This window comes from Camelina sativa, chromosome 16, assembly GCF_030686135.1.
Source record: "Camelina sativa cultivar CO46 ecotype springtype chromosome 16, ASM3068613v1".
NCBI lineage: Eukaryota > Viridiplantae > Streptophyta > Magnoliopsida > Brassicales > Brassicaceae > Camelina > Camelina sativa.
The window spans coordinates 30,402,097-30,414,320 of record NC_141895.1 but is presented as its reverse complement, the minus strand read 5'-3'; the positions used below and the strand labels follow the sequence as shown (position 1 = coordinate 30,414,320).

Here is a 12,224-nt window from a genome sequence, read left to right as displayed (position 1 = left end):
AATGCAAGCCTTGAATAGGATTTTAAACTTCAAAAGGCGTCTGATAAATGTAAAAAAGGCGAAAGAACTAGGAAGAAAAAGAAAGCAACTTTATTTGAAACAAGCTCAAAGAGATTATTTTATATGTACAGTACAGTTTAATTAAATCAAAGAAATTAGAAAACATAAATGAGACCTTTTATTCGAAAGCAAAAAAAAAAAAATCTTGTTCGACTCTTAAGAAAGTTTTCAGATACCCTTTGGAGCCACACCAACGGAGTTCAAGGTCTCTGCATTTCGAGGCCTTTGCACACATAAACAAAAGACAGATTTGAGTTTTTCTAGTGAGTTTCTACAAAACTAGTTATATGTGATATCTATTCAATTATATAATATATATAGTTATAGAAAGAAAAGAACAAAATTGAAGAGAGGTGATGTCTAAAACATACATGGTGTATGGGTTAGGTCGGGTGGGATCAGATAAGATTGCTTTAGACTTATCTTGAATCTGACCTACTTTACGTAGCCAAGACTTGTTGATGAATTTGTCAGCGGAGGAAACACAATTCTCTGGATCATCGACCTCAGCTACAGCCGCTCTTCTGTTCTTTCTTGTACTGATTGCCGGAGCATGCACAAGCTGCTGCTTCAGGCTATGTCCGGCCATTAGCACCGTTAAACCAACAAAACCTCCTATTATAGCCACTGGTGCAAAATCTCCTGTTACAGAGAACCTATATTGAAACAAATAAAACACTCCATACTGATCAAACTAAAAACGGTTATGGAATTACATACTCTATACGAGACAAATGTAAATACTGAAACTGAAACAATATATTTAGTATTTCTTATTTACTTGTTATATGTTTGTTTGGCGCCATCGGCGACTGTGGTTGCGAAACGACGAGAGCCACCAATTTGGTTTCCGACCGGTCGCAATTGGCTCTATAAATACAAAAACAATAATAGACATGTTCAAAGTGTAAATATAATTAACATTTAACTACATTAGAATGGTCAAGAAAACAAAACTTACGGTAATTCTGAAAGCCATCTCGGTGAAAATTAATTTGCTGAGGAGACTTACGAAGCTTCAAGAGAAAGATTTTGATTATAGTAAAACCAAAAAACAAAAAAAAAAGAGAAAGATTAATTTATATACAAAGTGAGGATGAGACTATTTAGGATCTTTGTAACCAAGAATGGAGAAAAATTCAAACGGCATCTTATATTTAGCCATGCTGCAGACATTAAACCTTATCCATTGATTGAGTTTCTTTATTTTTATAAAATGTTAAAGGCTAACAATATTTAAACACCAAAAAAAAATGTATCTAATTTCTAGGTTTGTTTTTTTGGGGTCAAAAACTAATTTCTAGGTTGGTTATATATATATGTATCGGAAAAAAAAAACTATACAAGCGTAATGTTGTGTTCGGCATATCTCAAACACTGATAGTTTTTAACGGATCTGCAGATGCGTGAATGATATGCTCTCAAGGTTTTCAAAAAACTTGGAAAACACAAAACATTTTGTTGGATTGATCGCTATGGTGTGTGTCTCGCAAGTCGCAATATATATATATATATATATATATATATATATATATATATATATATATTTACGGTTTCGCCTACAACATTTGGTTTAGCGAGGTGGTTTTTGTACCAAAATCATTGCATTATACGTTTTCCAATAAATATTTTCTACGTACTTTGTTGCGTTTTCTAGTTTTTTGATAGTAAATTAATCGAAAACTTTATAATTTATGTAGTGATACACTAAATTTGTGAGATCTACGATGTGTTCTATTGTTTAAAGAAAATATCAATGTTTATTAAATCTCATATATTTATTACATCTCACAAAAAAACATTATGAGAAGATACATCTGATGAGAAATTAATTAACAAAATCAAAACATACAGTACTAAGAGCCAAACACTCATTTGCTTTTTAAGAGCACCCACAACGGTGGTCTCTTAACCAGAAACTCTTATTAAAAACCAATAATACAATATAAAAAAGAAGGAAAGAGACTGTCGTTCAAACTCTTCAAACTAGAGATGTTTTCGAATTTTTTTAAACTTGTCAGCTTCTTATTAATTAATAACAAATAACAAATAAAAATTAATTAAATATTAAAATAATAATTTTATTTTTTAAGAGACGGTGGAGAGACTCTCCATTGTGGATGGCCTAATTAGTTATTTAGGCATGCACATCATTGCTTGTGTTCTTCCTTTTGCATGTCTCACTGTTCACACAATCGTTCAAGCATGAGCCTAACTTGTACCGATCCTCTGTTGTCATCGCAAAATTCCCAAAAAAAAAATAATCGTTAGATTCAAAAAATGATGGGTTTAGTTAAATATTGAATAGATAAATATTACGTATATATATATATATATATTAAGTTTTCATGTTTGAAAAGATAATTTATTAGATTCACAACCACAACGTATGAGCTAGACATTTAAACCGTTCAAGAAAAGGAGTAAGCTAGTTTATACACATAGATCAATCCATAATTAAGTAATATTTACTTACTTAAGTTTTTGTCACGGTGGCACTGATAAATCATACAATCAAGAATACAAATTGCTTCTTCTGTGGTTCGCTTTGGTGAAGCTGCATGAGATACTGAATAAACATCAGAATCTGGTGAAGGAGAAGGAGACTTTGAATAAACATCAAAATCTAGTGAAGGAGAAGGAGAGTGATGATGATGATGATTTGCGTGAACCAGAATGTTCTCCATTCCCATTAGTACCATCATCACCATCATTAACATGGCTACACTCTTTGTGTTCATCATTTTTTTTTTCCTCAGAGACTTAAGAGTTAATTAAGAAGCTGGGTTAAAGAGAAAGATTTGATTATGGTCAAACCAAAAAAAAAAAAAAAAATAGAAGAGAAAGATTGATTTATATATACGCAGTGAGGATGAGACTATTTACTATTTAGGATCAAGACTATTTACTATTTTGTAACTAAGAATGGAGAAAAATTCATATGGCATCTTATATTTAGTCATGCAGACATTAAACCTCTCATCCATTGATTGAATTTCCTTTTTTTCTAGAAAAAAAATACCAAAGACTAACAATCTTTAAACACCAAATAAGAAAAAAAAAAATCCCTTCTTTGAATTAATTTTTTTATTGAGAAAAATGAATGAAAAAAAAAATTCATCCCATTCCACCCTATTCTAATTTTCCCCACTAAACATATATATAAAACAATTAGCTCAACTAAAAAAAAAGAGATGAACAAATTGAAGAGGAATTACTGTCAATTTATTCCAGTAACATTTTTTAATCTTTATTTTCTTTAATAACTATACCATTTGCATTATATATTTTCGACGAAAAAAAAATAATGCTGTTTAAAAATAAAAACTGTGAAAAAGAATTCACACAAATCTTTGTACGTACACGCAACATTTTAATAAACAGTTTTTAGCAGAGCTCTCAACTGTCTCTTGGTTTATGCGATTTTAACAAAATGATGAAACTTGGTTTTACTTTTAAGCGGACCATATATATTTATTTTGTTGGATCATGATCGTTATGGTGTGCGTGCCTCGCAATGTTTGGACATTTTGTTAGGTGGGCGTTGTTTTTGTGACAATTGGGAGCTACCTAGAGAAAAAACATTGCGTTACATTTTCTAATAACTAATTATATGAATTCTTCTTTGTTGCATTTTCTAGTTTTTCAAAAAAAAAAGTAAATTAATCAAAACTTTAAACTTATTTGGTGATACACTAAATTTGTTGAGATCTATACGATGCTCTTGTTTAAAGAATATATCAATAGTTATTACTTATTATTATATATCCCTTATATTTTTATTATACATCTCACTCACGAAAACATTATGAAATGATAGTACTTTAGTAATTTTAGTCATGCAAACAATCATTTGCTCTTTAGTAATTTAGACATATATATCATCGCTTTTGTTGTTCCTTTTGCATTGCTCCGAACATTCTTTAATGCATGAGCCGAACTTGTCCCAATCGTCTGTTGTCATCGCAAATTTCCAAGAACAAAAAATCATTAGTTATACTTATATCCAAAAAATCATAAATTTTAATATGAAATATATAATAATATTCAATTTTCGTGTTTGAAAATATATTTTATTAGATTCACAACTACAACTTGTAATATCAATGGTTTAACACAAAAACATACGTATGAGCCAAACATTTAAACTGTTCAAATGATTAAGTTAGTTAATACACATAGATCAATCCATAATTAATATGTAAGAGTAACCAACTTACTTGAGTTTATGCCTAGGAGAAAGCATTGATGAATAAAACAACCAAGTACGCAATATGTTTCTTTTCCGGCTGAATACCCCATTTCGTGAATTACGGCATTTATTCGAGTGATCCATAAACGGCGAAGGAGAAGGAGAGTCAGAATCTGGTGAAGGAGAAGGAGAAGGGGAGTCAGAATCTGGTGAAGGTGATGGAGAAGGAGAATGATGATGATGATGATGATGATGACGAGCACATGTGCCAGAAAACTCACATAGTACCATCAACACCATCATCAACATGGCTACACTCTTCGTATTCATCATTTCTTATTTCTTTTCTTAAAGTCTTATCTTTAGTAATTGCATGTACAAGATTTTTGTGTGTGGATTGTAAATGTTTGATGTTTGATTGCTTGGTTTATGTGTGTTTATATAGGGAGATGTGTGTGTGAGTTTGTAGATGGAGATAAGAATTATCAAGGTAAAATGTCAAATTATAGTTTAAGATTTTAGGTGATATGCTACATGTATATATATAGAATAATATTTAATTACACAGATATGGTCTACTATGATATAATTAGATTGTAAATTTATGTTTGCTTAAATTATTTCTAGTGATGATTTGAGATGTATTATGAATTTTCTATACAAAATATTTTACTCAATCATGTAGTCTTAATATTTTACAGATATTCCTCAAAATAACATGAATTTGAGTTATATTATGAACTAATATTAAAATTCCTAAATATTGAGCTTTGGCATTTCTAAAACAATAAGAAATAAACCAATCTTTATTTAATTGGTTATAATATTTGTAAATAATATTTTATAGTTTTAAAATTTTAATGTCTATTTTTTTCAACATAATATTCATGTTATTAGTTCAAATAACCAACTCCTTGTAAACCTTGTAATTCAAATGTAAATTGATAATTTGGTCATTCCAGAAAAAAAAAGACAACCAAAGTTATTAAATATGGAGGTGCTCGAATTATGGCTAACTTAAAAGAATTGATGTTATTTGATAACTGAATAATTATATTTTTTTGAAACATTATAAAACATAAATACAGTACTACTCAATTTTCTTGTAACTCTTTTTAACTACATAAGTTTTATCAATTTGTAATCATTGTAAACTTGTTTATTCAGCACAAAAATTCTCAATTGTAAAATGTATATTGTGGGTAAGATCATAAATGAGATCGACCTACAAGATAAGGTGTTTTTGTTTTTCGATATATCCAAGAACAATAGAACATTGTTATAGTTATAAACATTGAATGAAGAAAAAAAAACATCGAGGGTATTATCGTAACTTCACATATACCTTTTCGTCAACAAGATCGAAACCAAAACCCCCACACGAACTACAAAAAAAGATTCGATTTGATTCATATGTTCTCGTCGTCGTCGTCGTCGTAGCTCAGTCCGAGTTTGACACACCAAAACCCACAATCTTCACTTCACCATGGGATCGCTCGACATGGATTCCATGGCCGCCTCGATCGGCGTCTCCGTCGCAGTCCTCCGTTTCCTCCTCTGTTTCGTCGCGACGATCCCAGTCTCGTTCTTATGGCGATTCGTCCCGAGTCGACTTGGTAAACACATCTACGCAGCTGCTTCTGGTGCTTTCCTCTCTTATCTCTCCTTTGGCTTCTCCTCGAATCTCCACTTCCTTGTCCCGATGACGATTGGTTACGCTTCAATGGCGATTTATCCACCCTTGTCTGGATTCATCACTTTCTTCCTTGGTTTCGCTTATCTCATTGGCTGGTAAAAAGTTTGAAACTTTTAAGGCTTTTGGTTTCTAAATCTTGCTCCTTTTATGATAAGTAAGTTTTTTGTTTATGTATGTATGTAGTCATGTGTTTTATATGAGTGGAGATGCTTGGAAAGAAGGAGGAATTGACTCTACTGGTAACTCTCTTTTTCCTCAATTTGATTCCAATTTTGTATGATTTGAAGGTTTAGTATTGGTTTTATGTTCTTTATCTGAGTGTGAAACTATTAGGGTGTTGTTTAAAAGTTTGAATCTTTGTGGAAGAACCATATTCAATTCAGATTTTGATTACAGTTTTTGGAATCTTTGATTTTGTAATAATGGTGGAAACTAGAAGCTGAAAGTTTTGGTTGTGATGAATGTATGTATGTATGTTAGGAGCTTTGATGGTGTTAACGCTGAAAGTGATTTCGTGTTCGATAAATTACAACGATGGAATGTTGAAAGAAGAAGGTCTACGTGAGGCTCAGAAGAAGAACCGTTTGATTGGGATGCCTTCTTTAATTGAGTACTTTGGTTATTGCCTTTGCTGCGGAAGCCATTTCGCTGGCCCGGTTTTCGAAATGAAAGATTATCTTGAATGGACTGAAGAGAAAGGAGTAAGCTTTCTTCTTTCTCTCTCTCTCATTCCTTATCGAAAAAGTGCGGTTCTTGATTTATCGAGTCTGTTTATTTGTGTGTGGATTTCAGATTTGGGCTGTTTCTGAAAAAGGGAAGCGACCATCACCTTATGGAGCAATGATTCGAGCTATATTTCAAGCTGCCGTTTGCATGGCTTTATATCTCTACTTAGTACCTCAGTTTCCGTTAACCCGGTTTACTGAACCAGTTTACCAAGAATGGGGATTCTGGAAGAGATTTGGTTACCAATACATGGCGGGTTTCACTGCTCGTTGGAAGTATTACTTCATATGGTCTGTTTCAGAGGCTTCCATTATTATATCTGGTTTGGGTTTCAGTGGTTGGGCAGATGAAACGCTAACAAAGGCGAAATGGGACCGTGCCAAGAATGTTGACATTTTGGGGGTTGAGCTTGCCAAGAGTGCGGTTCAGATTCCTCTTTACTGGAACATACAAGTCAGCACGTGGCTCCGTCACTGTGAGTAATAATAGTGCCATATGAGGAGATCGTAGAGATTGCCATATTGTGTATAAGCCTTTTAACCGTTTGTGTGCTTTTTGACGCAGATGTATATGAGAGAATTGTGAAACCAGGGAAGAAAGCAGGTTTCTTCCAGTTGCTAGCTACGCAAACCGTCAGTGCTGTCTGGCATGTTAGTGCTGTTTCTTTTTGTGCATAAAGATCCATTCTTTTTGTGCCAAAGAAAGTAATCAAAAGCTCTACTTGTTCTTTTTGCAGGGACTGTATCCTGGATACATTATATTCTTTGTGCAATCTGCATTGATGATCGACGGTTCGAAAGGTACGATACTCTGCCTTCAGCTTTCATTAGTGTTCAGTTCTGTTTTGGTTCAGTTCGGTATCTAAAAGCTTTTCTTTTGCATTGAACAGCTATTTACCGATGGCAACAAGCAATCCCTCCAAAAATGGCAACGCTGAGAAACGTTTTGGTTCTCATCAATTTCCTCTACACAGTAGTGGTTCTCAATTACTCATCAGTCGGATTCATGGTAACCAAACAAAACTCTTCCCTCATTTTTTTTGGCGTATCTTGCAACAGTTCTCTCATTCTTTTGTGTGTAACTTTCTTTCAGGTTTTAAGCTTACACGAAACAATCATTGCCTTCAAGAGTGTATATTACATTGGAACAGTTATACCTATCGCTGTGCTTCTGCTGAGCTATTTAGTTCCTGTGAAGCCTCTAAGACCAAAGACGAGAAAAGAAGAATAATGTTATCTTTTAAAAACAGCGAAGTTTTTTTTTTTTTTTTCCCTTGGTTTTGTTTATGTTTCTTACCGTTTATGTATAACAGGAGAAATTAAGATCTGATTTAATTCTTCTCTTCCCAATTTTTGACCAAAACTCTGATTTGTTTTCCTCGAAATTTGAATTATGTTTCTTGATTAAACCAAAATGGTATCGACTTGCAAGGCACTACAATATGTTCACTCATAAACCTTATTATTATTATAAAGAAACACAATTTTTCAAAATATTGTTAGTATAGAATCATCAAGTGATTGACCAAGCAGTCGTAAGTTGGAAAGCAGACAAACTTCCGAATACTTACTAAAGAATTGCAATGCTAAAATATCAACAGTTATGTTCATCTTGACTTATTTATAACTTGATTCTTTTTAATTCGCCTGTATCTTGCAGTTATGAACTTCCATATGCCATTCTTCTAGTTACATATAAAATCAAGTCACATCAAATATATGGTCGAGAACTTACTTGTATATGTGTACAAAGTGAATCACATTACTAAATTCTTGTAACAAAAACTATATTCCATTTTATAGAATAGTTTTTGGGTTCTTTGGTCGGGCACCAAATTATTTGACATGTTTAGCCAATTTGAACACAGAAAAGTGTGCGTACATGACTAGGTTCCATCCGCTAGGACTCGTCTAACAGGTTTTAGAACATATATATTGGTGTGATTTAATCAAATTATAAATCATATCATATCTACACTCAAAACTATATAACATTATGGTCTTTTTTTTAAAAAAAAATATAACATTATGGCCTTCCTAATGATATAATACATCAATGAGCATTGGTTGGATATCATTAATCCAAAATAAGATCGAACCATTAGCAAACTAAATAAAATTCATGAGTGATTAATTAACTGCATGGAAAAGTTATAATGAGATATGAACAACCAGGAAAGAAGAAAAGAGACATCGTGTCGGCCATATGCAACACCACTTTTTTTTCTTTTAACTTTTAGTCAACAAAGCAATTATCGATTTACTTGTTGTTGACAAAAGAATTATTTCAAAGTTTTCTGCTCGTTCAAAGAATCAAAGTCTAACAAATCGAAATTTCGGCTATGTCTTTTTATACAGTCAATCGATGTGCTCGAAAAAAAAAATCTTACATTTTTCTGTCATGTATAAGACGTACGAAAAAAAAGAAAGTGGGATTTTAAAGTTTCGAATAATTACTTCGTACGTAAAAAGACAAAAAGGTACAAAACGACTGTATTTCTAAAGTAGTCAAGACTCAAGATCAACAAACATATATCGTTCATTTGAAACTAGATAGTTAGAAACTTGGAATATTTGTAATTTAAATGAACGTGTCATGCGGTAGGAGGACTAGGCGTTTGGGTATCCATTCAGGTTTGGGATCAGATGTTTTTGGGTTTATGAATGTAAACCCATTCAAGTAATTTAGATATACTCTTTAAGTTATCTCTTCCAATTAGTACTATATATGTTATACTATTCTACTAGAATTCTTATACTCATGGTAGCCGGTTTCGTCTTTCCAAACGCCTTTTCCTTTTTTGATCCCTCTTAATCTTCAAACTACATTCATACTTATAGAAATTACATCATGATACGCATGATGTCATATCGGCACGTCCCATCCCATCATTCAAATACTTTTTCTAGGTATAGTACTAAATAATAAACACTAACTATTTCCCGTACGTAAGATGAAACTTGAAAGGATCCCCAAATGAGGCTGGCACGAGAGATCAATTCCTCGGAGGGTTCCTCCTTGTCTACATGTCACAAGCTAAGTTATTGATACATGATGAACGAAATTTACTTCCCCTCAAACCATTTGTATTTTTTATTGGGAACAATTCAACTTTAATGCTTTTGTTTTTTTGCTACTTCATATATTCCATTATTTAACTATTTGTCGTATATATAGTTCATAATAATAACTGGAAGTACAATTTATAGTAATCTACTAAATTTGTTCCAATAGGGTATTGAATGATGAAACCCGTGAGTCTAGGGAGAGACAAACTAGCAAAACCCACTTGCCAACAAGTTCTTAGCAAACCAGAAATTAAATCACATATTGCGGAATGTCAATCTGATTTGATTACTATCTTGTAGAAAATTATTATTTTTAAATAGACTTTGATACTAGATTCAATGTATTTATTCACAGATTTGATGTAATAATTTTCTTTTTTTATTTAAAAGAGAAACAACTTTTACGCCTACGATGACTTGGATCTTAGAATTTAGGTAAGTACGGACGGAAACAAATAAAATTGGCTACACAAATTGTCACCTTTTCACGTCGACTTCACCAATATTCACACTCAACAAATAAATCCACCAGAAGAAATTTCTATAGACTCTATAACAATCTCGTACACAAAACACAATGTATATATGTATAAAAATAATAAATTTGGGAAAAAAGTTAGAAAAAGTTGAGAGAGCGTCACATGGATCTCATTCGCGGCGATTTCTTTCTCAAAACTCTTCCTTTTCTGAGCACGACTTCTTGCACCGACGGTAGAGTTCTCCATCGATTCCGGCGACGACAAGAACTCCAAAGCTCATGGTTCTTCATCTGTAGTCTGCGGCATCATCTCGGCGAAACAATCTGATCAAAATCAAGGGAGTTGTGGAGAGGAGAAGCATATGCGAGACACCGACGGTAAGAGCTCTACCGGCAGTGTAGCTACGCGGAGTGGAAGAAGGAGGTTTCCCGGCAAGGAACGAGAGAGGAAGGTGGTTAGGTCGGGCAATTGGAGATTCTGGAGGTTTCATGGGACTGTTGTATGATGGGGGAGGTAGTCTGCGGTCTGGTGAGGCTAAGCCGCCGTCAAAGGTCTCCCGATCTACTCCCTACTGCTTTGCTCTCTCACGACTGCGCAAGGAACTCCTCGACAAAGACAAGATCGGTTTTCTTTCTCCTTCTCAAAATGGCTCTACGGTGGCAGGATGACAACGGATCCTGAATCACCATCTTCGTTCGACTCGCGTCGTCCAGGCTCACCGGAAGTCCCACTCCGGCGAATATCTGCAGTCCATGGTCGGCGGCTGCAACTGTATCTTTCAGTTGTAGATTAAGGTTTCATGTCGTCCGGTTTAGTTCGGTTTCGTGAACCCGAGTTGGTTTTGTATTAGATGGTTTAGTTTGGTTTGATGTTTGTGGATTGGACCTTTTGGGATTTTGTATGGGATTAAATGCGGAAATAATCTATTTGGACATTAATTTATAAAATTGCATACCCTTTAACAAAAAAAAAACACAATGTATACAGACATAAAACAACAAACTATATATAGCCAACTATTTTTCAAAATAATATCACCACAAACAAATAATAGCAAAATGAAAATTACATTTTCATAGATTCTCTTATCTCCCATAAATTCATATATAGAATAAGAACTTATATTATGTCCAATGATTTAATTTACAATATAGAAAGATGTAATTATTAGTCATATGGTAAGAAGTAAGGCTCGTCATTTAGAGTGGACAAAAAATACAATTGGTAACCCAAAAAAAAAGATTAAAATTGGCTGCTATTGGAGTATTTTGGAATGATAAGTGAATGGACCCCAGCGATATCGACAAAGATACGTGCTGTCTCCTCTCTATCAAGATAGATAATAAAACACAAATGCATAAATATTGCTCTTTCCTCATCGATCCTTCTGAACAATAATATACTATAATAAACACAAATGCATAAACTTTGCTTTTTCCTTATCGATCTTCTTAACTATAATAGTATGATGCCAAAAGAAGAAATTTTAAATATACTTATAATAGTTGTAGTCTCATGTCCTCTGCTTTTCTTTTGTTAAAAAATTGAAATTATAATGAAGAAAATGATGAGGCATTGAGGCTTGACATAAAAGAATTAGTACTATTATACTATAATAATCTTCTGGACAATTAATATATTAATACTATAATAGTTGTGGCGTGTCTTGTTCCTCTCTTTACTATTTAACAATCTTGTTAGTTCGTGTTGTGTACTGTACGGACTTTTATATTGTTACTACAAATAGTCTCTCACCCCAAATGTCCAGTTGTTAGTGTTGGTGGAGGAGATGGTGTTAGTGTAGGCTAACTTAGCTTGACAGTCAAAGATTTGAGTTCAGTTGTTACTGCTGTAATAATATTTTCGGTTCCATCACAAAAAAAAAAAAAAAAAGAGATAGGTAACAGTCAATTATTTCCATGTAGGTCGACATTTGCGAAAAAATGTTATTATTGATAACCTAGAACTATATGTATATGGGTGTTAAAGTTATTTTATCTCTT

At 33.1% G+C, this 12,224-nt stretch overlaps 2 protein-coding genes and 2 long non-coding RNA genes across 4 annotated transcripts; 1 reads left to right on the top strand and 3 right to left on the bottom strand.

Moving 5' to 3' along the window:
- Positions 1-68: 68 nt before the first annotated feature.
- LOC104754143 (uncharacterized) lies at positions 69-1,242 on the bottom strand. The gene is made up of 4 exons (XM_087493086.1): positions 1,022-1,242; positions 842-930; positions 432-716; positions 69-283 (listed from the first exon to the last, which is right to left on the bottom strand). The coding sequence occupies exons 1-4, from the start codon at positions 1,037-1,039 to the stop codon at positions 229-231; spliced, it is 447 nt and encodes a 148-aa protein (XP_087349212.1). The 5' UTR covers positions 1,040-1,242; the 3' UTR covers positions 69-228.
- Positions 1,243-1,800: 558 nt separating this feature from the next.
- On the bottom strand, positions 1,801-2,878 carry LOC147926115 (uncharacterized). The gene is made up of 2 exons (XR_015583704.1): positions 2,537-2,878; positions 1,801-2,289 (listed from the first exon to the last, which is right to left on the bottom strand). It is a non-coding gene; the product is annotated as an uncharacterized LOC147926115 (long non-coding RNA).
- Positions 2,879-3,787: 909 nt separating this feature from the next.
- LOC104714653 (uncharacterized) lies at positions 3,788-4,666 on the bottom strand. Its single transcript, XR_015583492.1, has 2 exons — positions 4,281-4,666; positions 3,788-4,014 (listed from the first exon to the last, which is right to left on the bottom strand). It is a non-coding gene; the product is annotated as an uncharacterized LOC104714653 (long non-coding RNA).
- Positions 4,667-5,509: 843 nt separating this feature from the next.
- On the top strand, positions 5,510-8,082 carry LPLAT2 (MBOAT (membrane bound O-acyl transferase) family protein). The gene is made up of 8 exons (XM_010475232.3): positions 5,510-6,043; positions 6,132-6,187; positions 6,429-6,649; positions 6,741-7,149; positions 7,239-7,324; positions 7,411-7,474; positions 7,564-7,682; positions 7,767-8,082. Exons 1-8 carry the CDS (start codon positions 5,739-5,741, stop codon positions 7,902-7,904), a joined length of 1,398 nt encoding a protein of 465 aa, XP_010473534.1. The 5' UTR covers positions 5,510-5,738; the 3' UTR covers positions 7,905-8,082.
- Positions 8,083-12,224: the final 4,142 nt, after the last annotated feature.

Coding starts and splice junctions, on each gene's coding strand:
- LPLAT2 (XM_010475232.3), top strand. CDS start 5,739: ATGGGATCGCTCGACATGGATTCCATGGCCGCCTCGATCGGCGTCTCC. Junction 7,150..7,238: donor CAGCACGTGGCTCCGTCACT/GTGAGTAATAAT, acceptor TTTTTGACGCAG/ATGTATATGAGAGAATTGTG. Junction 7,325..7,410: donor CCGTCAGTGCTGTCTGGCAT/GTTAGTGCTGTT, acceptor TTCTTTTTGCAG/GGACTGTATCCTGGATACAT.
- LOC104754143 (XM_087493086.1), bottom strand. Junction 717..841: donor GCCAAACAAACATATAACAA/GTAAATAAGAAA, acceptor GTTTCAATATAG/GTTCTCTGTAACAGGAGATT. Junction 284..431: donor CGACCTAACCCATACACCAT/GTATGTTTTAGA, acceptor ATGTGTGCAAAG/GCCTCGAAATGCAGAGACCT.